General features: G+C 54.9%; 8 protein-coding genes across 8 annotated transcripts; 5 read left to right on the top strand and 3 right to left on the bottom strand.

Moving 5' to 3' along the window:
- Nucleotides 1-969: 969 nt before the first annotated feature.
- On the top strand, nucleotides 970-2,735 carry A1O1_09265 (mitochondrial processing peptidase; the record flags this gene model as incomplete). The annotated part of the gene is made up of 2 exons (XM_007730121.1): nucleotides 970-1,071; nucleotides 1,131-2,735. 2 exons carry the CDS (start codon nucleotides 970-972, stop codon nucleotides 2,733-2,735), a joined length of 1,707 nt encoding a protein of 568 aa, XP_007728311.1.
- Nucleotides 2,736-3,989: 1,254 nt separating this feature from the next.
- A1O1_09264 (uncharacterized protein) lies at nucleotides 3,990-8,573 on the top strand (the record flags this gene model as incomplete). Its single annotated transcript, XM_007730120.1, has 1 exon — nucleotides 3,990-8,573. One exon carries the CDS (start codon nucleotides 3,990-3,992, stop codon nucleotides 8,571-8,573), a length of 4,584 nt encoding a protein of 1,527 aa, XP_007728310.1.
- A 278-nt stretch (nucleotides 8,574-8,851) lies between these two features.
- Nucleotides 8,852-9,931, bottom strand: A1O1_09263 (uncharacterized protein; the record flags this gene model as incomplete). The annotated part of the gene is made up of 1 exon (XM_007730119.1): nucleotides 8,852-9,931. The coding sequence occupies one exon, from the start codon at nucleotides 9,929-9,931 to the stop codon at nucleotides 8,852-8,854; it is 1,080 nt and encodes a 359-aa protein (XP_007728309.1).
- A 1,053-nt stretch (nucleotides 9,932-10,984) lies between these two features.
- On the bottom strand, nucleotides 10,985-13,147 carry A1O1_09262 (uncharacterized protein; the record flags this gene model as incomplete). Its single annotated transcript, XM_007730118.1, has 1 exon — nucleotides 10,985-13,147. The coding sequence occupies one exon, from the start codon at nucleotides 13,145-13,147 to the stop codon at nucleotides 10,985-10,987; it is 2,163 nt and encodes a 720-aa protein (XP_007728308.1).
- Nucleotides 13,148-14,154: 1,007 nt separating this feature from the next.
- On the top strand, nucleotides 14,155-16,173 carry A1O1_09261 (uncharacterized protein; the record flags this gene model as incomplete). Its single annotated transcript, XM_007730117.1, has 1 exon — nucleotides 14,155-16,173. The coding sequence occupies one exon, from the start codon at nucleotides 14,155-14,157 to the stop codon at nucleotides 16,171-16,173; it is 2,019 nt and encodes a 672-aa protein (XP_007728307.1).
- A 132-nt stretch (nucleotides 16,174-16,305) lies between these two features.
- A1O1_09260 (uncharacterized protein) lies at nucleotides 16,306-17,439 on the bottom strand (the record flags this gene model as incomplete). The annotated part of the gene is made up of 1 exon (XM_007730116.1): nucleotides 16,306-17,439. One exon carries the CDS (start codon nucleotides 17,437-17,439, stop codon nucleotides 16,306-16,308), a length of 1,134 nt encoding a protein of 377 aa, XP_007728306.1.
- Nucleotides 17,440-18,506: 1,067 nt separating this feature from the next.
- A1O1_09259 (uncharacterized protein) lies at nucleotides 18,507-20,183 on the top strand (the record flags this gene model as incomplete). The annotated part of the gene is made up of 1 exon (XM_007730115.1): nucleotides 18,507-20,183. One exon carries the CDS (start codon nucleotides 18,507-18,509, stop codon nucleotides 20,181-20,183), a length of 1,677 nt encoding a protein of 558 aa, XP_007728305.1.
- A 1,301-nt stretch (nucleotides 20,184-21,484) lies between these two features.
- Nucleotides 21,485-26,275, top strand: A1O1_09258 (phospholipid-translocating ATPase; the record flags this gene model as incomplete). Its single annotated transcript, XM_007730114.1, has 1 exon — nucleotides 21,485-26,275. The coding sequence occupies one exon, from the start codon at nucleotides 21,485-21,487 to the stop codon at nucleotides 26,273-26,275; it is 4,791 nt and encodes a 1,596-aa protein (XP_007728304.1).
- Between the last annotated feature and the right edge of the window lie 996 nt (nucleotides 26,276-27,271).

The raw sequence follows: 27,271 nt of genomic DNA, 5'->3' as shown, positions 1-27,271 counted from the left end.
AAGGCGTCTTACGAGACGACTCGAGTTCGAGGGGGGCGGTGAATTGCGTCTCCGAACAAGGACAGGGGTTTCGAGGCTCGAGGAAGGGCGCAGGAGGAGGTACCCAAACTTGAAGGTGGTAGGATGTCGGGGTGTGGTGCTGTAGAGACAGAGAACTGGATAATGATGCTATGGTCCGCAGGCAGGCTAGAGAGATTTTGACCAGCCTATTACTATGGGCGAGGGTTATTGGCGCACTCCAGTACCTGAGGTACAGGGTACAGGCCAGGTAGGTAAGGGACAATAGGAGGTAGTCATATAGAGTGTTAAGAATGCAGGCGGAGGACGAAGAAGGATGGATGCTTTGATCGTGTCTCTACAGAATAGTTGCACTTCTCTCCATTCATTCTCGTTGCCCTCTTCGCCAGAGCAGTTGGACGATGGGGTTTGCGGCTACGCCGACGATGTCATCGATCGTCAAAAGGCAGATAGAGGACTGCGCTGCGTACTAGGTAGAGTCTTGATCCTCCGCGCTCCAGCCCAGCGGTTCGTCTACGACCGGTACATCCAAAGGCGACCACTGCCAGTTCATCTCCATCATCATCATCATTAGTCTCTTCCAAATGGCTGAAGACTGCATCGACTATTCTCTCCGTACCTTGCCTAGATCCTGAAGGAGTCCGGCTGGCGGCGAACCTATCATCTCCCCAGACTTTTGAGGTCCACTGCGGCATAAACCTCTCAGGCTTTGGCAGGGCTCCTTAGGCTAGGGGTCCCAAGGCTAGGGAGGGTCTTAGGGATTATTACTATAACGCCTTACTAAGGTACCTACCTAGTACTAGTTAAGATGGGTACCTAACACACCCTACGTTGCCTTAGGTACATGATGCCCGCCCTCGAACCTTTTTGCCCATCATCATCCTCCCAACTCTCCCCATACCAACTCGTCCCTCGTCCAACTCGGTGATCTCGGCCATATTCGCCGTCAGCATGCGATCTGCCGGTGTCAAAGCTTTGCGGAATGCGAGGCTTGCGAAGCCTGCGAGGTCTTTGACAAGAAACTACGCCACCGTCAAAGATCCTTCACAAAAAGTTCGTACGATCTCAAGAGAGCAGATGTCGACGGTGAGCTAACTGAGTACTCTCGAAAGGACCCCGCGGAATTAGATCAAATAACGCAACTCCCCAATGGAGTTCGCATCGCTTCCGAATCACTCCCAGGCCCTTTCTCAGGCGTCGGAATCTACATTGATGCAGGTTCTCGATACGAAGATGCCTCGCTTCGCGGAGTCAGCCATATCGTTGACCGGCTGGCATTCAAATCAACAAAACAAAGATCGGCGGATCAAATGCTGGAGGCGTTGGAGGCATTGGGTGGAAACATCCAGTGCGCCTCGTCAAGAGAAGCCTTGATGTACCAATCGGCAACATTCAATTCCGCAGTGCCCGATACAGTTGCCCTGCTGGCAGAAACAATCCGTGACCCCCTCATCACGGATGAAGAGGTGAAGCAGCAGTTGGAAACGGCCGAGTACGAGATACAAGAGATTTGGTCCAAGCCCGATTTGATCATTCCCGAGCTGCTCCATATGGCTGCCTACAAGGACAACACACTGGGTAACCCTCTGCTCTGCCCACGCGAAAGACTGCCTTACATCACAAAAGGGCTAATTGGGAAATACCGCAACATTTTCTACAAGCCGGAGCGGATAGTGGTCGCTTTTGCGGGCGTTGAGCATGAAGCCGCCGTCCGCTTGACAGAAAAGTACTTCGGAGATATGCAACCTGGCGACGAGCCCTCACTATCTCAGGTCGGTTCGCAGCCGGAAGCGGACGAACCGCAAGGCTCCGCGGCTCAGCAAGAGGCACCGACTGCTTCGTCAGCTACGAGTAGATTTCTATCCAAGATTCCCGGATTCAACAATTTTTCGACGTCAGCACCGCACCAAGCCACTGTTTCTCCTCTGGATCCTTCGCTCCTTCAACCTGCTCCGAACTCTACTCTTACACAGCCGTCTCACTACACGGGCGGCTATCTCGCACTTCCTCCACTTCCTGCTCCGCAAAACAACCTATCGATCCCACTATCGCACGTCCACATAGCCTTTGAAGCCCTACCCATCTCTTCGGAGGACATATACGCGCAAGCAACGCTACAAACGCTACTCGGGGGAGGAGGCTCTTTCTCCGCCGGCGGTCCGGGCAAAGGCATGTATTCACGGCTCTACACGAATGTCCTGAATCAGCATGGGTGGGTGGAGAGCTGCGTCGCGTTCAACCACAGCTACACAGACAGTGGTCTGTTCGGCATTGCCGGTGCGTGTGAACCCGGCAGAGTTGGGCACATGGTGGATGTGATGTGCCGAGAGCTGCAAGCATTGACTCTGGAATCTGGATTCCCCAGTCTCCAACTGGCGGAGGTGAACCGAGCCAAGAATCAGTTGCGATTCAGCCTCTTGATGAACCTCGAGTCACGCCTGGTGGAATTGGAGGACCTTGGGAGACAAGTCCAGGTCCATGGCCGCAAGGTGGGCGTGAAAGAAATGTGCGCCAAGATCGATGCCCTGACCGTGGCGGATCTGCGACGAGTGGCCAAAAGGATATTGACCGGCCAAGTGGACAATAGAGGCCACGGAACGGGAGCACCAACGGTGGTCATTCAAGAGAGCGAGGATGCTTCCGGCAGGAAAATGAAGCAAATACCCTGGGAAGATGTGCAGTCCAGGATAGCGAGGTGGAAGCTAGGAAGGATGTGAATTGTCACTACTCAACTGAGGCATGAGTAGCATTGCATTCATTGCCTCTGCATTTTGTACTATACGTCTCCGGAGAGGCGGGGATCGGGCGGGCTCGGCCGAGTCCCCTGCCGCCTCAACCAGGGAGGACTCGAAGATCACCTACTCATAATGAAACATCCATGATGGCTCTACTCCCCGTTGAACTGGTCAGTCTATGATTGAAAAGTGTCATCGCAGCTACCAAAGATCCAAAGCGGCGAGGCTGAGCGAGGCTGCGCGGGCCTTGAACCGGCCGCTGATTGGCTTCGTGTCCAGCGCAGTCTGCCTGCGCTCCTTTCGCCCGACTCTATCGCTCTCGCTGTCGCCCTTCCTCCTCTCCCTTCCCAGGACCTCGGACTTCCATTATTTCCCCATTTCTTAGGGAGGGACCTGTCAGGTCTTTCGATACTTATCCATGCTGCACCCCGAAACAACCGGTTGGACACCCGCTAGAGGCTGATGAGGGCGCTGACTGTCCCACTACAAGGGGTCCAATGGACTGAACCCGTCCCAATCTGCGCCCCAGAGATACCTAGCCTTATCTCAGTTGTCCTGCTGTCATGATCCCGGCCTCATCAGCCTGCCTACTGCATGGGGCGACAGAAGGCGTCCCGAACCCTAACCATGATAGGTCAACCCCCCTACCTCTACTACCTCTACCTGTACAGGTCCAACAAAGTCCGACAACAACGCACCCTGCCCCATGGACAGCACCCTGTTCGGCGCCTTCACAAAAGTCTTATGCAAGTACTAGTCCTGTGGTATCTCTTTTCGCAGGCCCTGTATGGCAACTGCGTCGTACTCGATCCGACCCCGGCGCCCGTTACGCGTGATTGAGACGGCGCCTCAGAATCGCAACATGTGTGTCCTGTCCTCAGGCAGGACGAACTCCTGTGCGAGCTCAATTGAAGCAACTCGGAGCGGTCATGTCTACCTCAAAGAGCAACCCAGCTCCAGGGTCAGCCTTGCTCTAGATTTTCCATCGCTTCTACAGTGCGAAGCCTGACCCTTGTACCCGGTTGCAGCAGCCTTAAGCTCCATCTGGGAATGGTGTCAACGCATTGCAGCACTTGGGTAGGCTGGTAGGCTGGTAGGCTGTATGATAGATGCCCCTCACTACGACCATGGCATCGCTGGTCTTCAGCCGCACGGCTTCGTCAAGGCTCCTCGAAGCTCCCAGCTTTCCTTCGAGTTCTCCACCCCGAAAATTCCATCGGAGCATATCGTGCCACCATGACCGACCAGGAGAGCCCGAATGATGGTCAGCAACATGATTCGATCATCCAACCACCGGCCATGTCGAGACCATCTCAGGATTCCCAGGTCAAGAAAGCACAGAGGACAGATACCAATGGATCGTCCAAGGCTATGGCTGCTCCTACAGAGCAAACAGTCACAACTGATCCCACTCAATCGTACAGAGCGAAGGTCCCATTTGCGCGGGTCAGGCACGCTGTAAAGAGGACTGCTTCGACAGATGTGGTTGATGAAGCCTCTCTCAAGAAACCAGAACTCCTTGAACATGTGCGACAAAGCGCGGTTGAAAAAGCTACTCTTAAGGTGCTATCTCCGGGATCTTCAGATGTTTTGGTTGACATTGTGGCAATCCGAGACTATTATGATGATCAATCAACTGCTTGGACCTTCAATCTCGAGACTCTGCGGAAGCAGCTACATAATATCCCCGAACTGTTGAAGCAGCCGTCCGGGGAGCCACGCAAAGCGCCTGGTGAGCCTCATGAGGAGAAGACATCACAGCAATTGGAACAGGATCCCGCCGCGACCACAAAGTCTAGAAGCCCGGCTGTCGACGGGATCCGGGCCGAACCTCAGAGCCAACCTCATATGCCCATCCTGGGATACCCTTCTGAGATAAGCCTTTTTGGCCCAAGAAACAACCAAGAAGCCAATCAGCCATTGTCGGGACCGTATATAACACAGATCCTCCACCAGGAGACAGCTCTAGAGGCTGTGAAGAAAAACACAGACAGGAGCCGAGACCATGAAGATTCAAACACACTGCCTCTCAAGCCGTCGCTTAAATCCACGCCGATGCCTGTATTCCGGCGGAAGTCTCGGACGGACGCACACGTGGGACAGTTGCAAGACGAGATCACACCCTCAACCGATGCCGCCAAAGAGAGAGGCCTCATCATATCTGATCACTACGTCGATCTGAGCATTAATTGGCTTACCCATCGCCAAATGCTTCCTCAACAGGTGCCGTGGGCGAGAATCTTTAGCTTTGACTACCTGCGGCAGCACAAGGAACGCAGCCTCTCGAAGGCACCGCGGCTGCAAAGCCTTGTGTCACGTTTGCGTTCCCAACTGCAGCAATACCGACAGACTGAAAGAGAGAGGCCCATCGTCTTCATCGCTCATGACTTTGGTTTTGCTATCTTCCTCGAACTCTTATTCTCCATGAAATCACCCAGTCCGAAGACTGATCAGTTTCGGTTGCGGCAAGCAATGGCGGCAGCATTCATCTTCTTGACCCCGACTGACGGCGTTTTCGGTGATGTTCGGATCTCCAGGTATATCAGAAGCCAGAGCATGCATGAAGGGGTCCTGCAAGACAGCCTTCCATACGCAGAGACGAGAAGCCAGGAATATGTCGATACGCACCTGCAGCAGGTCGATCGCCTACGAAGACTCGTGCCCAGAAAGAGTCCGAGGCCATATATCCAGCTCATGTTGGATGATGGCAAGCAATTCAAAGATCCGTTTGATAAGTCTTTCTCGCATCTTGTCAAGAACCTCACAAAAGCAACTCGTGCACGGCTACTCCTCCAAGCTGCAGTAGATGGCAGGGAAGATCTGTTGCGACGCTACGAGGAGCGTGGCTGGGATCTTAACCTCTCGGATAGTAGCGGGCGTAATGCGCTTCACTTCGCCATCATTACGAACCGCTTGGAGATCCTGCTATTTCTGTTGAATTGCAAAGACATCAGAGTCGACGCAAAGGATGCTGCGGGTCAGACTGCGCTTCACTATGCAGTCAAGACCCTTTCAAGACCGCAAGGGGCCATTGCAATGCTGGTTGACAACGGTGCCGACGCCACCATAAAGGATAACAACGGGTCAACGGTTCTGGACATTGCGAGGGAGAAAAACATTCAGCAATCCCTCAAGACTTTCCGTGCGATCACAGGGCCCTCTAGTGATCCCGGGTTGATTCTCCGGCTGCCCGATCCGAACAGTCTTAATGAGTTGAAACAGCTCGCTGCCGAAGATTGCCTGATGGCCGTCGCTGAATTTTTCAAGGTCCAAGAAGCAGGCGTAGATGTCGAAAAATTCATCATACAGAGGCCGTCAGTCTTTCAGGCTCTTTACCGCATGTATCCTGATGAAATCTTGGATGTTGCTCGTCGTAAGACAGATATGAAGAGGGAGACTCGAGTGTGCAGATGGTTTCATATTCCCTCCAACCACACCGAGTGGGTTGACGACTTGTTTGCTAGACTGGGACTAGCAAAGGAGTCTGTCCAGGTCGACCAGCACTCTGGAAAGACGTACTGGAGCAATTATCTCCGGCCACATTGTCGTACGTTCCAAGCAGTCCATCATCCAATGCCAACCACACCCGATAATCCGCGACGAGGCGTGGACGTTGATAACCGGCGGGCCCCAAACGAGAGACAGGTGCAGGGAACTCTACTTTACATGCCTTTCTTGACGTTTGAAAGGCATTGTGACCAAAGAGTCATTTATAATACGATTGTCGGCGATAAGAGGTCCCTGGTCCAAGACTTCTACTTCGTAGCTGGTCGACAGCTTTTGCCTCCCGAACCTCCCGAAGCCTCTGATGAGAGCGACACCGAGGGGCACGTGCGGACTGAACCGACAAATTCTCACGGCCGCGGGGATGGCACCGACGACACAGGAAATGCTGATCAGCCAAGCAGACCTGCGTCGGAGAAAGCAGAAAGTTCCGATGCTGAGTCCTCAGCACATTCAACCGCCTCGACGAAAGACAATGGGAGGGATAATGCGCGGTTACGTTCTGAACGTGAATTGGTCTATGCGTTCAGGGACAGTATAACAAGCTTGGGGGCACCGCTGCACGTCCGAAGGACCCTAGACCAATCTCATTACCTGATGCTGGAGGACACAACCAAGCGTGACCGAGATCAGGTTGTGCTTCGGCGACAGCAGGGGAGAGATGGGTCAAAAAACAGTCCCGCCTCCACCTCCCACGATACCGACGCCGAGGCTGAGACCGAGGCCGACGATCTGAAAGACGAATGCCCCATGGTCATGGTGGATCAGATGTGGCTTTGGGTCACGGGCGACACTGTGATATCGAGTTTTCCGCGAAGCTGGCCACAGCCTGAGTGGGAGTGGGAGTGCGATGTGCTGGACCGCTTGATTGAATACATCAACGCAACTCAGAAACGAGGACCCATCCGCTCCAGCAATGACTTGGCCAAATTGATAGTCAAACACTGTGTCGAGGTGTTCAACCATCCACAACACGATGACCATTATCATCGGCTTTCATTACATGATGCGTTTGAGACGTCTGCTGGAATTGTTGGAGACGAAGAGATGAAGCTATTCCGCCAGTTCGAGCAGCAGGTTTTCCAGCTGAACGAATTCGAAGTGCCAGAAGAAGGGACGACGGCGTCAGACAGTGATTCTGAAACATTGTCAAGCTCTTACTATTACGAGTATGAGTTCACAGCCAACGATCGGAAAACGGTGTCGACAAAGCAGTCGACCAAGAAGAAGCAGAAGGAAGTCTCTCTACCCTCCGAGAACAAAATTCTGGATCAATTATTCGATATCAAACAGGAGATTGAACAGCTGGACGAAGCCAAGGATGTTCGCGACGAGCTTCGTATGATTTTGAGGATTCTGGGAGAACAAAAGCGAGTGCTGGGCGACTGGTTCGATATCCTAGCATCACCATCGAAGCCGGAGGTCAAGCCGACAATGGAAAGAATCCACGACAGACATGTATCGGCGGGTTCGGTTGGAGTCGGCGCGATGTTTGAGGAAGCCGCAGAGGAAGGCCACAATCAAGCGAGAAACGTCTTCCTCAAAGACGCTGCGGACGAAGCATATGTGACGATACAAAGCAACTTCAAGGACTTCTCACGGATGTTAGACCATGTCACTGCCACGGAGAAAGGGATCAATCAACTGCTCAATCTCAAGCAGAAGGAAGCCAATTCTCTCGAAGCACGCTTTGCGAGGAAAAGCGCCGAGGCCGCAACCAAGCAAGGGAACACGGTTCTTTTCTTCACCATAGTGACCATTATTTTCGGGTCCCTCTCGTTCATCACCACCTTCTTCGCGCTGAACGTGACAGCGTTCCCTCTCGACCCAGACAGCAACGAACCGGTATGGGGACTGAAGTCGGTGATAGGACTCATTATTGGACTCTCCCTTGGACTGTCAATCCCTTTCATTCTCATGGCGTTGACCATTAACTCAACAATGGCCTTTGGCGCGAAAGTGGTCCGGAAGGTGACAAAGGTTCTGTCATTCATCAGGTTCTTTCCATATTTGATCCTCGTGGCCCTGTTCCGGATTGGCCGACTCAAGAGACGGACAAAAACTTCTACGTTTTCCTCTTACTATGTTTCCGAAGCCGGTTACTACGGCAGTCGAAGCAGAAGCTCGAACGGGCATAGCAGCACTCGCTCCGGCAGTCTCCATGATGGGGATCGAGGTGAGGAGATGAAGATTGGATGGGCGGCCAAAGCCGGACAATCTCTGCGACAATTGAGGCCCCGATTCAAGTCAAAAGAGAAGCGACCGGGTGTTGCGCGCAGCAGTGGTGCAAACGGAAGCAGTGTAATCTCGGTGTAGCCTTGCACAGGCTGAACGGTCGCCTACCGGGGCAGAAGCAACATGACTTGGATCTACCTTCATGATCATTTGATAAGCGAACACTGCGGGAGATGCATGATGCTTGAGATGAGGATACGGGGCGGTCTTCACCTCCGATCTTCTAACAACGTCTTTCATTGAACACGGTCACATGTTTCTCACCGTTGCGAGCCGGTGCCGCCTGATGAACTGCGAGACCGTTACACGTCAAAACTTTCCAAGATCGTCGTGTCATTCTCTTCTCCACTCAGTGTCCATCAAATTGTGACGACCAACTTCTTTGCGCTGACGCCCTTGGCCAACAGATCCACGGCCTCCTGCACATGCTCCAACCCATGACCGACCACCTCCGCAGGCGGCATGCACTTGAACCCACCATCTTGCAGCGTCTCCTCCAACCATGTCCACAGAGCCCTCGCCAGGCCGCTGTCCACAAAAGTCGTGACGAAATTGGTGGTGATCCTGACCCCTTTGCTGGATTTGGCCTCACACCCAGGCATCACTGCGGCGACCAATTTCCTTGCTCCCGGCGCCCGATCCAGAATCTCACAGACCGGAGCGAGTGTGGCGTCTGTCGAAATGGCGTCGTAAACTCCCACCAGATGTTTTCCTTGCAAGCTGTTCACGACCTTGTCGACGAGAGCAGGATCGGATTGGTCAAAACATGCTGTCGCGCTGAGACGTTGTTTGACCATGTCATGGTTTCTTGCGCTGGCTGTGGCTATCACTTCGTAGCCTGCGAGCCTGGCCAGTTGGACTCCACAGGAGCCTACACTGCTGCTAGCGCCCCAGACCAACAATACCTCCTTTCCCCCTTGACCATGGGCGTCACGGGTCTCCTGGGCCGGGGTCGGTCTCTGTGTCGGTGGCGTCCGTAGACCCAGACACTCTGCCGCGAAGAGACAGCTTGCAGCAGTATTGAACCCCAACGGGAGGACCGTCGCGTCCTCAAATCTCTGACCGCCCGGAATCTTTGCGACAGAAGGCATCTTCAGGACCACATATTCCTGGAACGACGAGTAACAGTACACGCCGTCCTTGGTGGCCAAGGGTGTAGTCTGGCCGATGACTCTGTCGCCCTCGCGAAACAGGTCTGATAGAGACGGATGCACTTCTACGACTTCCCCTGCGACATCGCAGCCTAGAATGGCGGGATACTGCTCGTCAGTGGTGAGGAGAACGCCCTTGGCCTGAATACCCACGTCGGCTGGGTTCACGGCGACGGCGCGGGCGCGGATTACAAGCTCATTGGCGTCAGGCAAGGTGTATGGTGCTGACTCGATGACCATGGTCGGCGACTGGCGCGTCTTGACCCATGCAGCGCGGTTGGTGGGCATGATGCTTGTCTTTCTTGTTCTGGGATCTGGGTCTGTTTGAAAATGGGTTCGTGGCAGCCGAGGTGAGATCGGCTCGGACAGTAAGACAGCAGGGCTACAAGGCTTTGGGTGATGCTCAAGACGCTTAAGGAGCCGAGTGCATCATGCCATCTTAGATGCCATTTATATAATTTTCCAATACAGTTGTCTACTGTCGAATGATTCCTACTGGAAACGACCATCTCCATCTCTTCTTCTCTTAAATCCGATCCGATAGAGCCGATTCTGATCGAGTGCGGGCGTGATGACGGCCCTGGGAGATCTTTGACCGGTCATTTTAGTCGTCAGTGCAGAGTAAGGGGGAGCAGTATCGCGGTGAGACACGGCGTGGACGTTGTGAATATGTCCGTGGAAGGGGTAATGTATCAAATCGCGGAACCTTGTATACGACAGCGGGAATAGCTTCATATCTTGGCAGATAGGAGCGGGAACAGAAGCCTATAGCAAGCCGGGGAATACGAGACAAGGCTTAGCTTGCGACTTCTGTTCCTGTTCAAATACGAGGCAAGGTTAGTTCAAGGGAATTATCGCTGGGTTGTTGGAGGTCTGAGACTCCAATGCACGCTCTGGACGATTTTGACGATCGCATCCTGCATGCAGCGTTGCGTTGACGGATATAACGGTGTTAAGTTCAACCAAACGTCAACATCGACAACGACAACGACAATGACAGCAGCGGGAGGTGATGTCGGTGCCCAACCACACTCAAGGTACTGTATTACCCTGTACCCTGTCAGTACCCATTCATCAATTCCTAGCCAGCATTGTCGGGAGACGCCCCCAGCCTTTCAATTACGTTTGTTCGAGCTTCATGATTACTGGGTTCTCTCAAGAGGGGGTTCCTGAGTCCTGACCCAGGTGCTCAACATGAATTACATTGTGGTTCGGAAAGTAGTAGTCTGGTCAAGGACATTGCTGTCACGAATACACGCAAAACACATGATAGAGATACCGAACCAAATGCGAGACTGGAAGGAGGTCCACGACCAGTTCGCTCACCGCTCGCATTGACTCTCACGCAGAGAGCAAGCGCTGGACGCGCGACGCAACCTCCAACAACACGCCTTCTCTGAAGGCCGGCCCGACGAGCGAGATGCCAAAAGGGAGCCCTTCCACCATCCCCATCGGCACGGCAATCGCCGCCAGATCCAGAATGTTGACGGCACTGACAAAGGTGCCCAACTCGAGATTGGGGCCGAGCGGGTCTTCCTCGACCTCGCGAAGAGTGGGATGCCGTGGTGCGGTTGGCAGGACCAGGACGTCGCATCGGTCGAACTGACGCTCGATCAGCCGGGTCAGTCGCTGGGCTTGGTAGATGTCTTCAAAGGTTTTGCTGCCGGGGATCGACGCGGCCGCGTCGATGATGGCGGCCGTGACAGGGAGCATCGATGCCTTGTTGGCGGCCGAGCTGGTGAATGATGAGAGTGTGACCGCGCGCTCGACGACGAAGGAGCCCTTGTACACGAGATCCGACGCGGCCAGGTACGAGGCGAAGTCAAAGTCGACCTGTTCGGCGCCGACGAGTCGTGCGAGTAATGCTTCCGTCTTGGCAAACGCTCGACGGTACTCGGGGGACAGTAGGCTCTCGAGGATGTTGTCGGGCGGGACGGCGAAAGTATATGTGGCGTCCTCACAGAGGAGAGCACGATTGGTCAGTGCCGTCAGCGGGAGTGAACTGCGCGCGTACGGATCCTCGGCGTCGAAGGCTTTCGCCGCAAGCCAGGCCGTCCTAGCGTCCTCGAGACTCCTTGCGAAGAAGGAGACGCAATCCAGTGTCGCGCAGGCCGGAACCACGCCTCTGGTAGAAACGGTCCCTTTGGTGGGCTTGAGACCGACAATGCCGTTGAAGGCGGCTGGAATTCGACCCGAGCCCGCGGTGTCGGTCCCCAGCGAAAAAGACACTTGCCCGAGAGCCACTGCCACTGCAGAGCCGGAACTTGACCCGCCCGAGATTCGAGAGTCGTCGAAAACACAGTGGCAAGCTCCATAGGGCGACCTCGTGCCAACCAGGCCTGTTGCAAATTGATCCAGATTGGTTTTGCCGATGACGATCGCGCCCGCGGCTTCCAGTCTGGTGACCACGGTGGCGGACTCTGATGGCGTATAGGCGAAAGACCGACATGCCGCAGTGGTAGGCATACCGGCAACGTCAATGTTATCTTTGACGGCGAAGGGGACCCCATACAGAGGCAGACTGGTATCTCCACTCTCTTCCAGCATCTTCGCCCTGCGGAGAAGCTCATCGTGAGGTGTCAAGCTGATCCATGTCGAGGGCTGGCTCGCTTTCCCTGACTTGATGTTTTCCATCACCCTCTCCACAACGGCGACAGGCGAAAGGCCTGACGCGTAGGCCATCTTCAGGGCATCCATATCCGTGGATCCATCCCACGCTGCAGGTTGGTTTATCTGACGAGCCGAATATGCCGACAATGCTGCGAGCAATGGCGGCGAGGAGCTCACAAATCCAAAGAGCCCTTCGGAGAAATGAATCATGTCCAAAGAGGCTTTCTTGAACGTCGACACGAACCCGTCCGTGCAGTCACTCAAGATGCATGCGTCGAAACCGCGGTCGTTGGCCTCTCTCACCGTCGTGGTGACACAGCATTCCACCGTGACACCCGCCACGATAAGATAAGTGATGCCTCGGTCTACGAGATGCTGGTGCAGGCCTGTCGAGAAGAAGCTCCCTTTGCCCGGTTTATCGACGACATACTCTCCCGAGACAGGCTGCAGCTCGTCTATAATGTCATGCCCATACTCGCCCCTGGTGAGGAGTCTTCCCATTGGGCCCTTGTCTCCGATCACCATGGAATGTCGAGATTTCGGGGCGCGAGCCTGTCGCACGAGTTTCGTGGTGGGCAAGTCGCGCAGATCTGGACGATGCCCTTCTCGCGTGTGGATAACATGCAGTCCACTGTCGCGGAAGGCTCGAAGCACCGCACGTGTGGGTTGGATGGTCGCTTGGACGGTTGCCACGCCTGCCTCGCCTGCCTGAATGTATCCGAAGCCGGCTTCGAGGAGAAAGTCTCGCTGCATGTCAATAATGACGAGTGCAGTCTTTGTCGGGTCAAACGAGAATGCATATGGCTGGGCCTCGAACGAGATCTTGCCTTGGTCCGGCGTTGACGAGACCTCATTTGAGGAGGGACGTGTTGGCGAAGACATGTACGGCGCCATCTTGCTCGCTGGCAACAAATCTCTGCTGTCGCGACAGTAGAGATGAAGATGTCGACGTCCCAGAACATATGACGATCTCGAGAGATCAACATCCGCCGGAGAGGGCGTAGAAAGATAGTACCATGTTGAAGCATGTGGTCGGATTGTTGCTCGACCCTCTCCGGACAACCTCATTGGCGGGCCATGGGCAATGCTTGGAGAATCCCGTCGGGCTCGTCGGCGCCCGCCCAAGAGCAATTCGCCCTATCGCGGCCCACAGGGGGGGCCCGGCTCAGGTGTCCAGGGTAGGGATCTCCTTATCAGAGAGATAGCACTTGCCTTGGCAGTCATGCCGCTATTCAGTTATCACGACGTGGCTGAGACTGATAAAGCTCGTGGACCCTGGACGACAGGGACATACTTTGTCGTGTCGAGGCCAACGAATCAGAGATACAGAGATCCAAAGGCTGGCCATCCTACTCTGTATATCTGAATGACTGCATAGTACAGAGCAATAGAATACTACTCGATTAGTAGGTGCTCTGTACTGTAGGCAAGTATACTAATGGGTCAAGTCCCGGATTGGGACTAGGCCTGCCCCGTGATTGCATGGTGGACTTTATTCCCTTTTAAGGGTCCGAGGGGTCTGTTTTGACTATCTAGGTATGTGGGTAGGTACCTGCCTTATCAGGTAATCGAGAGCCTTTCGTACAGAATACATGGCTGTACGAAGGTCCTCAAGGGCTGTCGGCGATTGGCGCGGCCGAAGCCACGTGAGACATAGTCACGTGACACTGGATTAAAGTATATCACGTGATGGGCCGTTTTCTTGCCCTGGCATCGCTGCAACTATTGGTGCAACAAGACTTCAACCTCTCCTCCGAGTCAGACTTTGGTCCCCGATCGCGGCTCCGACATCAAACTCGTCTCGAGAGGTGCCTCTGGACCCGGTGCATAGAATGAGAGCATGCGATGTGTGCCGAAAGAGAAAGCAGAAATGCAGGACACAAGACGGGGCCTCGTCCTGTATGACTTGCCAGTCGCTCGGAATCTCCTCGTGCACTTTCCTCGAGCCCCCTCCACGCAAAAGGCGCGCCCTGGCCACTGATGTGCCTGGCCCAGTCAGCCCCGTACAGCAACAAGCTACGGTGTTCCGGGGTCACAGACCGGTCGGGTCGCAAGGGGCCGCATCTACATCGCCATCTCAGTCTGTGCCCATCGAGGCCGATGACCAGCCCTTTGACTACCCTCAACAGTCCCTTCTGACCAAGACCTTGGGCCTGGAGAAGGGCAGGTTCTCCGAGCTCATAGGACCGGGTGGAGAACATGACTGGCAATTGCTTCAGAAGTATCGCGTTGGGGACTCCGAACCCATAGCTGCGGCTGGCCCTGGTCAGAATGCCCCCGAAGCCGCTGCGCTCCATGCTGCAGGCGTCAAGAGGACGATGCGCAAAGTCAACGAAGGTGTCTTGTTCTCAATGGCTCCGGATGCCGCCATTCCTCAGTACCTGGCCAAGAACCAGTTGCGAGCTGAAGTCGACATTGACGACATAGAGATGCTCGCTCGTCCCCATGGGCCGGCGCTGATCAAGCTCTACTTTCGCATAGTTCACCCATCATTCCCAATCCTGCACAAGGAAGTCTTCATTGAGAAGTACAACCGCACCTATCGCGAAATCAACCCGCATCTACTCGCCGCTGTCTACGCCCTGGCTGTTCGTTGGTGGTCATACGACGCCGGCCTCCTGCTTGAAAAGAAGGTCGATGAGGCCGCTCTGGTCAAGATCGCTCTTCAATCGGTGCAAGATGCAGTGCACCGCCCTCGGCTGAACACCATCCAGGCTGGGCTGCTGCTCTTGCAACGCCACCGAGACCCCTTTTTCGCCGACAACTCCTGGATGTGGTCGTTCACGTCGTCTCTGATCGGCTTGGGTCAACATCTCGGTCTTCATCTAGACTGTAGTGACTGGGCCATACCTGAATGGGAGAAGGGGCTCCGAAGGAGGCTGGCCTGGGCATTGTTTACTCAGGATGCCTTCGCGGCCATGATCCTGGGCCGGCCCTGTCTCATCTCGCCGACGGACTGGGCGGTGGCACCTTTACAGAGTGGCGATTTCTCGGAAAGCTCCAAGGACGAGGAAGCCAACAGCTACGGTGGTAGCGTAAGCATCGAAGATGGAAAGCTGTTGTTCATCGAATTGGCCAAACTGAGTGACATCACCGCACGCGTGTTGCGTGAGTTGTACTCCGTCGACTCCCTGGCCACCGTGACCGAGTGCCAGCAAGTCCTCGCCGTGGCAAAACCCTTGGGAAATGAATTGGCCGACTTGCTCCAAAGGTTGCCTGCCAACCTGAAGATGGACAATCTGCAGCAAGTCAGGCTCTGCGCGAATGGTTTCTTTCATCTTGCGCTTCAAGCCACCGCAGTGGTGCTGCACCGGCGCCTCCTGTGGTCAATGCACGCGTCCGCGGCTGGAGTTGATGCCCAGTTCGTTCATTTCTTCCGCGCCGCCCAAAGACAGCGTGCGAAGAACCTGGTCCAGTTCGTCTCCCGGCTGCGCCCGGAGCATATGGAAGCATTCTGGTTCTTCGCCGCCGGTGGTTGTGGCGTCATCATCGGTAGTTTCCTGGGCCTGGTTCGGGTCACGAGCACGACCGTCGACGAGTCGGAGGAACTCAAAGCTCTGATGGATGAGTTCGAGTGGCAGCTTCGAATCAAGGCCAAAATGGGCGAATGGGTGTCGTATACGCTCACACGACTCAGAATGCTGGGCTGGGATGACTGGAAGAATACAGAACCCGACTTTGCTGCCAATGCAGCGGACATAGGTGCGCATTCCAAGGGTCTACCGAATGTGTTGGAGACGGACCGCGCTGCTCTCTCCTCGCACTCGACCATCAATGGACTACAGCACGGGACGCCCGAGTTGTACAATTCTACCACGTGGCTGACCGAGGATCTCGATGGCCTGTCGTCCAACTTCTTATCGCTCGAGGACGGGTTCGAATTTCCCTTTTCACTAATGACTCCGATGCTCGAGACATAAGAAGTGGCCAAGGTCCGCATTACAGGATAATGAACTTCATTACAGGCTGGATTACAGGCAGCACGGTGGATCTAGTAGCTTGACAGGGGGGAATAATGGATGATTACAGGGTCGACCTTGAGTACTCGACGCTCAAGCCACCACTCCCGTGTACCGACTTTCCATCTCCAACAACTGCCTTTCGTATTCGGCCTTGTCGAGCCTGCTGATGGCTAGTCGCTTCCAAACGTACAGCCCAGCGGGGATCGCGTCGTACTTGGCGCCTTGGGCGAGACAGGTGGCAAGCGGCTTGATAATCGTGTCGTAACTTGGGCCGATGAAGACAGGCAGAGAATACCGCTCTTGACCTGTGATGTTGAGGACGCGGTGGATGGTGCTGCGGAATGTATCATTGGACCATCTTGCCAACATATCGCCGATGTTGACGACAAACGTCCCCGGGATTGGCGGTGCCAACACCCATTCGCCATTGGGATTCAGGACTTGTAAGGCGGGAATATTGCCTCCCTGACACAAGATGGTGCAGCATTCAATGTCGGTGTGCGCTCCGATGCCGAGTGGCACATCCTCGGGAGCCCGCTTCGGCTGAGGCGGATAATGCAGGACCTTGCCCATGGAACCCGGGCTTCGCATCATGTCGTCGAAGTAGCCTTCCGGCAGGCCCAGAGCCAGGGCAAAATAGCGGATCAAGCGCCGTGCCAGTGTGAGCACGTGGCCATAGTATTCCGTCACATCTCTCCTCAATTCTGGCTTGGCCTCGGGCCATTGATTCTGGCCGGTCAGAAAGAGCGCCTGCTCATCGTCATTGCCCGGGCCAGCCAAGCCGCGGCCGCTGCTCGAGGTGTCGTCGACCGGGGTTGATGACGACGAGTCCTTGTTGCAGGTGGGATCAAGGTCGGGCGAGTACCGCCAGCTGAAGGCTTCGTTGAGGTCGGGCTTCCTCGTCTCGTCGGTGTAGACGCTCTGAATGCCCTCGTAGCCGCACAGGGCCTTGGAGTTCTTGAAGTGGCACTGTTGTTTGGCCTGTTCGTCGAGGTTGAAGAAGCCTTGGGCCGATGCAAACACGCGGTCAATGGTGTCTTGCGGCACGCCGTGGTTCTTGATGTAGAAGAAGCCGACGCGGGTGCAGGCGTCTCGGAGCCGCGCGACCAGTTCATCCCGGGGCAGGCCCAGATCGATCAGGGGGATCTCATCGAACCCGCTAATCTCTCGCGCCTCGTCCGACACGATCGCGTAGCTGTTGCCCGCGAAACTGGTGAAAGCCATGAGGTGTTGACTCTCACAGTGGCGCACAGCAGAGCGCTGCTGGTTGGGATCTGGATCTGTGAAGCGTCACGAAAAGTAGGCGGTTGATGGGCCCAAGAACGATAAATGGTCTTCAAGGCTGGAAAGGCGAACCGATTCAGGACCGAACAGGCGCAGAGAATGGTTATGGACGTTAGATTGAGAGACTGAACCAGAGCATTTCCCGTTCCTTGACAGCCAGAAACATACCTAGCTACCGAGTACGACAGCAGGTATCCGTACTCTGCAGATAGGAGCTTGTCTTTATCTTGTCGCTATGGCCGGGACGGGGCCGCGGGGTCTCATCGGCCGTGCAGGGGGATCGCGTTGGCGCAGAAGCCCGCCGAGTTCTCCTCTCTCCCACTATTCTCTATGGTCGCACCAATTGGGCTGATCCTACTATGAGATGGCCTATACATCTACAGCATATGGGGCTCACGGGGCGCACTAAGCTGAGAATAGTTACCGAGCTTCTTATTGCGGCTTCTGACTGGCTGCGATGTGAGCAACATATGCCCAAAGTGGCAAAGCGTATTCCGGTGGAGCGGATTCCGCCGCCGATAAGGCCAAGAGGAGACCTTTCACCTTTTCGGCACCTCACAGATTTGGATATCCAGCTTCCAGACCCGCTGGCGGAGAGGGAAGCCTTGTCTGCTTGCTGGACCCTACCCGCGACGCTGGGCCCCGTCACAGTGTGACTTGTTCTTGGAATTCCTTGCGGGAAGATTCTTCTCCACTCAACTATTGCGAACAAGAGTCGAATCCCGCCGGCGCCCCGATGAATGAGCCCGATCAGCCCTCGGGCTGCTGGGTCCGGCGTCCATCTTATCAACGACTTTGGTATGAGTGTGTGTGTTCAACGTCGCCTTCGAAGCCTTCAGGCGTCATATGCAAGCGGCGGTCGACCATCTATAAACCATCTCCCATAAAACGCATCTGTTGCCTTGCGATGAGGTTGCACTACAACCCGCCTCTCATCACCACCCGCCTTCTCGATTCCGAGGCTCCTTGAGGGCATCCTTCTCCTTCGTCCCACCAGCACCACCACCATGGCGAACCGAAAAGTATCTAGGGCGTTGCACGACTTCAAGACCGACGTGCGCGCCAAAGCCACGTCCCGAAAAGCGTGGGAGCTTCCTCGGGAATCGACGAGCTTTGCGCCGCCGGGGACGTGGACGAACATCGACTACGACGTCACGCCCCTGGAGCGTCGAACCTGGGGACACTGGAGCTTGATCGGGTACTGGATGAGTGACATCCTGTCGGCACAGTCGTGGGAAGGGGCGTCGACCGTCATCGCCGGCGGCTTGACGTACCGGGAAGCGTTGCTCTGTCTGATCATGGGCACCTTCATCGTCTCCCTGCCCATGTGCCTGAACGGTTCGATCGGGGCCAAACTGCACGTGCCGTTCCCGGTTGCGGCGCGATCGAGCTTTGGCTATCTCTTCTCCAAGGCGCCGGTGGTGATTCGCATGATCACGGCGCTGTTCTGGCACGCCATCCAGACGTACGCGGGCTCCACGGCCATGACCCAGGTGATCCGGTCCATCTGGCCCTCGTACCTCCACATGGCCAACCACCTGCCGGCGAGCGCAGGCATCACCAGCCAACAGCTCCTCTCGCACTTCATCTTCTGGACCGTGCAGTTCCCCTTCCTGCTCACGCCGCCGCACAAGCTGCGCTGGTTCTTCGTCTTCAAGGCCGTCTTCGTCATCGCCGCGGCCGTCGGCACCGTCATCGGCGTGTGCACGCGGGCCGGCGGCAGCGGCGACATCTGGGACCAGAAGCCGCTCTACCACGGCAGCGAGCGGTCGTGGCTGATCCTGTCCTACATGACCTCGCTGACGGGAGGGTGGGCCACGATGGCCACCAACATCCCGGACCTTACGCGGTACCTGAAGAAGCCGCGGGGCATCTGGCTCCAGGCCGTGCTCGTGCCCGGGATCTGCACCTTCATCGGTGTGCTCGGCATCCTGGCCACGAGCGCGAGCAAGGTCCTCTACGGAAGCTACCTCTGGGACCCGTTGGAGCTGATCAGCCACTGGCACGGGGCGGGCGGCAGGGCGGCGGCGTTCTTCGTCGGGCTCGCGTGGGTGGTGGCCCAGATCGGCGTCAACGTCAGTGCCAACGTGGTCTCGTGCTCCAACGACCTGACGTCGCTGTGCCCGCGCTACATCAACCTCCGCCGGGCCGCCGTCATCGTCACCATCGTGGGCGGCTGGGTCATGGTCCCCTGGAAGATCGTGACCTCGGCCAACAGTCTGGTCAACTTTATGGGCGCGCTGTCCATCTTCCTGGCCCCGATCGCCGCCATCCTCGTCGCCGACTTTTGGATCGTCAAGCGCCAACACGTCGACGTGCCCGCCTTGTACCGGCCGCACGCCCGCTACCGCTACGTCAAGGGCTGCAACTGGCGCGCCGCCGTCGCGCTGATCATCTCGCTGGGGCCGAACATGCCGGGCCTGGTCAACGCCGTCAACCCGCACATCAACATCGGCGGCGCCGCCAAGATCTACGACTTCAACTACCTGTGGGGCTTCTTCAGCGCCTTCGCCATCTACACCCTCTCCAGCCTGGTCTTCCCGGCCATGGAGACCCTCATCCCCGAGACCATCCACGACGACGCCGTCGTTTTCGAGGGCAAGGACGACGGGGACTCCGCAACCCGTGGGGACGATGGGATTGGTCGAGAAACCGTGGGCGCCGACAAGCAGGAAGTCGTCTAGACTCTAATGTGGGACTTGCAACTGGGAACCGTCGTTCGCATACAGCTCTCCTCTCATCCCCAACGTCGCTCCGATGGAATGGGGTCGAATATGCGAAGGCTTCATCGTTTTGGACCCACACGATATTCATACATACTTTCCTGGGTGGTGATCTTCTTGCGCTGTGATAGACTATTGACAAAGATATACGTTGCTATTGAAGTCGTCTAAAGAGACGAATCAAGAGCTGGTAGAAATGACAATGGTGTTGTGTCGGTTCGAGATATCTGTACAAGAGGAGATTTGCATCGACGAAATCCTACAATAATGGCTCTTCGCCCGATGTATACTAGTATAGAGTGGCCCCGTATTTACGCATTCTTATAGTAAAGATACTTATAGGTAGTAGGTAGGTAGGTAGTTCAAAAAGTATTAGCTTGACTACAGTATCCTATAAGTATGGGGGAGAAATAAAACTAATTGGGAAGTCGTGTCCGATTAGGGAGTCAATATGCGAGGCGATAAAGGAGTCAGAGCAGTGAAGGTGAGGCAGGCTCCATAGACCCTCCAGTGTGTCATTATAGTAGAGTATCTAGTGGTGGTTATTGGTAAGGAAGCTACTACCGGCCAGGTGTTGCGTGTGAGATGGTGGATGGCGGACGAGGGATGAGGGGTGATGGGGAGGGAGGAGCTTAGGATCCTATCTAGATCCTATCTACCACTTTGGTACCTTAGGTGACGATCCCGCCAGCTACTTCTGCGGAGTGGTTTCTATAGGATCACAATGGCTTGGGGGTGGGCTCCCAAGCCTCCCAAGGCTCCCTAGGCTCCATAGGCACCCACTATGGGTGATAAGTAGTACGTGTACGTACTCTTGTAGGCATCAAAAGGCGAAGGGGCGGCGTACTCCTTACCTGATGAACTCTAGCTAGATGCCTAAAGATAGTACCTAGTAGGCAGACACCTTCCCTGTAGGGTTCTGTGGGTTGAGAATACTCCGTACCTACTCCGCAGGCACTGCCACTATCCCACCACCGCTGCGTCACCACAGTGTTACACTGCACCATACAGCCACTGGCGTTCCAAGTTGCATGTTGGATTTTGTTCGATCTGTATCTATTGTATCTCACTCGTTTCAGTCGTCTCTACCGTGTTATTACAGTGTCCTCTGTAGCAGAGCGCTCAATGCCCTTTGCGCCCGTTCTTTCCTCCCCGCGATGAACCCGATGAATACTACCACTCTCCTTCGGTAGACATTGCCCCGATGATTCGATTGCCGCTGCCTCTCAGCCCACGTCGCCCAACTTCTCCCAACCGTCGCGATGCCACCAAGCGCGCCGCAAGACAGAAGTCAGCACAATGACAAGAACAAACAAGAGCTGGACTGCGATGCCGCACACCAGTCGGCAGATCAAGGCACCCAGAGTTCAACGACGCCTGCAGCCCCCTCCAGTGCCATGTCTAGTGTGCGATTCTCCGTGGAGATTCCAACCGCAGACGAGGCCGCCGTAGAACCAAGAGACCCGCGTCCTTCTTCTGAGTGGAAGCCTCATGGCATACTCAAGTCTCCCTCCAAGGGTCGAAATCGAGGTTATTCTTTGAGGCGGGCCCTCTTTGCTCAAAACATCCAGACGCAGAGTTCGAATGACAACGGCGCATTCGAGCTGGACTCGGCGAAACGCTCAACAGGCGACAGCCAATGGGATACTTCTGACAAGACTCGAAATTTATTGCCCTCCACCACCGTCACTGTTCAAGAGACTGGAGAAACAGAGGGGTTGGCCGCTGATGGAAGACGACTCTCGGAATGTGCCCTGGAATTGCCCTTGTACCAACGGTGGCTGTCCAAACAACATTCACGACCAACCCCATTTCAGCGCCTGAGGCAGAGCTACGTGCAGTTGCGTGAAAGGTTTGTCCGTGCAAACGATGTTCCACCCAGCTTGGATGGAAGACATGTCAAAGTGAATGTGCTAAGTACCGCTGGCCCTGTTGACGAAAGAACTGGCAAGCTATATATCAACAACAACATCCGTTCATGTCGCTATACGCCATGGAATTTCGTCCCCCGTCAACTCGTTGCCCAATTTGGCAAGCTGGCCAACTTCTATTTCCTCTGCGTCTCAATCCTTCAGATGATCCCGGGTCTCAGCACAACCGGCACCTACACCACCATCATACCCCTCCTCATTTTCGTGGCGATCTCAATGGCCAAGGAAGGCTACGATGATTTCAGGAGGCACCGGTTGGACAAAGAAGAGAACGGACGACTTGCCACAGTTCTCACATTCAAGTCGTCTCCAGGCGGTCCTGGTGGCCTTGAGTGGCAAGAGAAGAAATGGGCAGACCTTCGAGTAGGTGATGCTGTATTGCTGAAACGTGATGCTGGGGTCCCAGCCGATCTCGTGCTCCTGCGCGCCGATGACCCTACGGGGACAGCATACGCAGAGACGAAGAGTCTGGACGGAGAGACTAACCTCAAGCCAAAGAAGCCGGTGCCAGAAGTGAGTGGTGCCTGTCAGTCCCTGGAGTCTATAGCAGATCTGGCCGCCGACTTCGTCGTCGAGGACCCCAACCTGGACCTCTACAAGTTCGATGGCAGGGTCACAATCAATGGCAAAACACTGCCACTGACCAACACCGAGATTCTCTACCGTGGGAGTGTGCTGCGAAACACAATTTCTGCAGTCGGCCTGGTCATATACTCTGGCGAGGAATGCAAGATCCGCATGAATGCCAACAAGACTCCACGGGTAAAGGCTCCAGCTCTACAGGCCAAGGTCAATCGGATTGTCGTGCTGGTTGCCTCTCTGGTCTTCTTCATGGCCATTATCCTCACCATCGCTTATGAAATATGGCGCCGGACCACAGAGAACAAGTCCTGGTATCTACAGTCTGCAAGAGTCCCATTTGGTCACATCCTAACATCCTTCATCATCATGCTGAATACTATGCTGCCGCTTAGCTTGTATGTTTCGCTTGAAATCATCAAGCTGGCGCAGATGTTCCTGCTGAATGACATCGACATGTATGATCCTGAGTCGGACACGCCCATGGAAGCGCATACCTCCACCATCAATGAGGAGCTCGGCCAGGTCAACTACATTTTCTCCGATAAAACTGGCACACTCACCAACAATTCAATGAAGTTTCGCAGAATGAGTGTGGCAGGAACAGCTTGGCTTCACGATCTTGATCTGCAAGAAGAGGCCGCAAATGAGGCCGGCTGGAACAAACTGAAGCACAAGAAAAGAGGTGGCAAACGAAGGGATGCCCGTCTCAGTAAGGAGCAAAGGCAATCTACCTCAAGACTGGCACGGAAGTCTGCTGCATCTACCGGCGTCGTTCCGGGACATTCGTCTGATCCTGGTGAGGTTGATGACAAACCGCAGTGGCAAGCTTCTGAAGGGCCGGGCTTGACCTTGGAGACAGGCAGGACACAAGAACTCCTCGACTATATCCATCGTCGTCCCCAGACCATCTTCGCGCGCAGAGTTCGATTTTTCCTCCTTTCACTCGCTCTGTGCCACACTTGCATCCCAGAGAAGGATGAGGATGACAACATCAGATACCAGGCTGCATCTCCCGATGAGATGGCTTTGGTGACGGGGGCGCAGGAGCTCGGGTACATTGTAACTGATCGACAGTCCACTACGGTGACCGTCAAGACGTTTGAAGACGGAGATGAAGAGAATCCAAGCTATGAGACGTATGAAGTCTTAGACGTGATCGAATTCTCTAGCGCTAGGAAGCGGATGTCTATCATCGTCCGTTTTCCCGATCAAAGAATATGTCTCATCAGCAAAGGCGCTGATAGCACAATTCGAGGTTTGCTCCGGCTCTCAGATCTAGCGGCCTCAAAGGTGCAAGCGGCTGAGAGGCGGGCGAGCCAGAGGAAGAGCGTCGAGGCGCAACAGGTCCTCAGCAGAAGAAGCCTGCAGCTGAGCCGGATGTCGAATTCGATACATGCCATTGACCCGGTCTCGCCGCGACCGAGCAATGTGTCAGTTGATAGATCTCTCACAACCCGAGAGAGTGTTGATATCTGGCTGAGAGATAGGGAGCAGGACGCCGGGGCGTCGAGACAACGCATCGGCTTTCATTTCTACTCTCGTCCATCGGCTCAGTTCGGTCCATCCAGATCGGAGAAACATGCAGCCAATTCCCAGCGGTCGCCTCAATCAACGCCACGTGCCTCCATGCAGGTTGATGAAAAGGAGGAACTCGTCGAAGAAAGCCTTGTGGTGGATGAGAATGCGGTCTTCGAACGCTGCTTTCAACACATTGACGACTTTGCGACCGAAGGTTTGCGGACGTTGCTTTACGGATACCGATTTATCAGCGATGAAGAGTACAAGACCTGGAAACAAGTCTATGCGTCGGCAGCAACAAGCCTCGTGGAGCGGCAGGAGAAGATCGAACGCGCTGCCGAAATGCTAGAAAATAAGCTGGAACTTCTGGGTGCGACCGCCATTGAGGACAAGCTTCAGAAAGGCGTCCCTGACGCCATTGACCGATTGCGCCGGGCTGGGATTAGGATGTGGATGCTCACTGGCGACAAACGCGAGACTGCCATCAACATTGGACACTCTTGTCGGCTGATCAAGGACTACTCAACAGTCATTGTGCTCGACCACGAGCTTGGAGACTTACCTGCCCGCATGACTTCAGCCTTTGCGCAGATCAACAGTGACAAGACGGCCCACTCCGTCCTGGTTGTCGACGGCCAAACGTTGATCGTCATTGACGCGGATCCGGCCGCGAAGGCACTGTTCACGGATGTGGCAATCCGAGCTGACTCTGTCATCTGTTGTCGAGCATCTCCCAGTCAGAAAGCATCTCTCGTGAAGACAATCCGAACCAAGGTCAAGGGATCTGTCACACTGGCAGTGGGAGACGGCGCAAACGACATCGCCATGATCCAGGAAGCGCACGTGGGCATTGGCATTGCTGGGAAGGAGGGGCTCCAAGCCGCCAGAACATCCGACTATTCGGTGGCTCAGTTCCGGTTCTTGTTGAAGTTGCTTCTGGTACACGGCAGGTGGAATTATGTTCGGATCTGCAAATATATCTTGGGCACCTTTTGGAAGGAGATGCTCTTCTATCTGGTACAGGCCATCTACCAACGATGGAACGGCTATACCGGGACCAGTTTGTATGAATCTTGGAGCTTGTCCATGTTCAACACGCTGTTTACCAGTCTGCCCGTGATCTTCATGGGTGTGTTTGAGAAGGACCTCGCGGCCTCGACGCTTTTGGCCGTCCCTGAACTCTACAGTTTCGGGCAGCGCAATCGCGGCTTCAACTTTAAGCTGTATTTCTCCTGGGCGATACTTGGGGCGTGCGAAGCCGTGATTGTCTATTTCATCATGTACGAGATCTACGGGCGGGCCCTGTTCACGCGTGATCAAGAACTTTACGCGATGGGGTCATTGGCGTTCAGCGGGTGCATCATCATTATTTCCCTCAAGCTTCAATTCATCGAACTGCACAACAAGACGGTGACCGCCGCGGTTGCTATTTTCCTGTCGGTGGGCGGATGGTGGCTGTGGAATATTTTCCTGTCTTGCGTATACCCTGATGATGTGGTATACAGCGTCAAGCATGGGCTCCTGGATGGATTTGGGCGCAATCTGATGTGGTGGATCACGTTACTCCTGATCGTTTCCACGGTGTATCTGCTGGAAGTGACGATCAAGGCCCACGGGACGGCCCTGTGGCCAAGTGACGTCGATATTTTCCAAGGATTCGAGCAGGACCTTGAGGTCCGAAAGCGATTCGAGGAGGCCGCAGCCGATCTTCTACAACAAGGGTGGGATCCAGGCATGAAGAAGTCGAGCCTGGAGCTGGCCAGAGAGGCAGCGGAACAGGCCGAGCGAGAAGCCCATGTACAAGAGTTGTTGGAGAAACCGCGTAACATGGGGGAGCGGAGGCCGTGGGCCAGAAGGACACCGTCCGGTCTAAGCATTCACAATGCCGGTAAAGGAGTCGCTGTGCAGAAGAAAGAAGACGGTCGAGACATGGAAGAGGGGATCCAGAGGAAGTCGACCGACATTGGCGAGCTCTTCAGCAAAGGCTTTGGAGCGGTTCGCAAAGGACCAGAGTTACGATGATAATGACAGATACCCTGGGGCAGGCTACCTACCAACGAGGAAACGCGAAGACGTTGGAGGCAGAGAGAATAAGTTTGGGGGCGCATTTACGTACATACATAGGTACATAGGTACATACTACTACTATAGCTCTATGTATCGGACAACGGAAAAGTCCTGTTGGGTTCGAGTCTACTAGTATTTGTAATCTGTTCTGCATCGTGTACGTATTCGAAGGTCAGGGACACAGTGTGAAGGACAGAGAATTCAGAGTGGTGATGAAAGAGTCGGCATGCGCTGGGGATGAGTGCAGTACCTATAACCATAACTTCAGTGCGTGGATACGGAGCGTGGTTGGCAATGGACCTCGAGGTGAGACAAGCGGGAGAACTCAGGAGAGGGAGAAGGATAAAGGGGGTGGTGCAACAAACGTGACCTGCACTCCATCTTTGAGCCTCATCTCAAGCGACATCTGCGTCAGGCGGATATACCTGTCATATTGGATGAGACAGTTGCTGTTTGGTCAGCGGAGATATCACTTTTGTTTCGAGTTTCCATCACGATCGAAGCCTGAAGACAAGAGCTGGACCTAGATTCATATGGCTGCAAATCGACACAGGGGTTACTGTGAGCTGAGGCCCCCAGCGAAGAGACGGCGGTGAGCGAAACTGTGATACATCCAAGGCCCCGTTTGCAGCAGGTAAGTGGCACAATCATAGTTTGGAGTTTCACCTCATTCCTGGTGTGGTGTGTTGGCTTTCTCTTCAACAGCTGGAAGTTCTTGTCCTTTATTCCCATAGGTCTGGCTGTCCTCTGGTCGTCTCGTATCGCTCGACGTTTGCCAGATCCAGAATCTTCGGCCTTCAGACTTTCACAGGTAACCCCTGGTCGGGTGGAGCAGCCGATGGAAATTCGATGAGGTCAGAGGAGAAAACGGTCAACAGGGAAGCTCGGGTTCGTCGCGTTCAGTTGTATGTGTACCTAGATGTTAGTGGTTCGCTTTATGTGACAGCTGCC

The sequence above is a fragment of the Capronia coronata genome (genome assembly GCF_000585585.1).
Source record: "Capronia coronata CBS 617.96 chromosome Unknown acBCG-supercont1.11, whole genome shotgun sequence".
NCBI classification, from domain to species: Eukaryota; Fungi; Ascomycota; class Eurotiomycetes; order Chaetothyriales; family Herpotrichiellaceae; genus Capronia; species Capronia coronata.
This window is presented reverse-complemented; position numbering and strand designations above follow the sequence as displayed.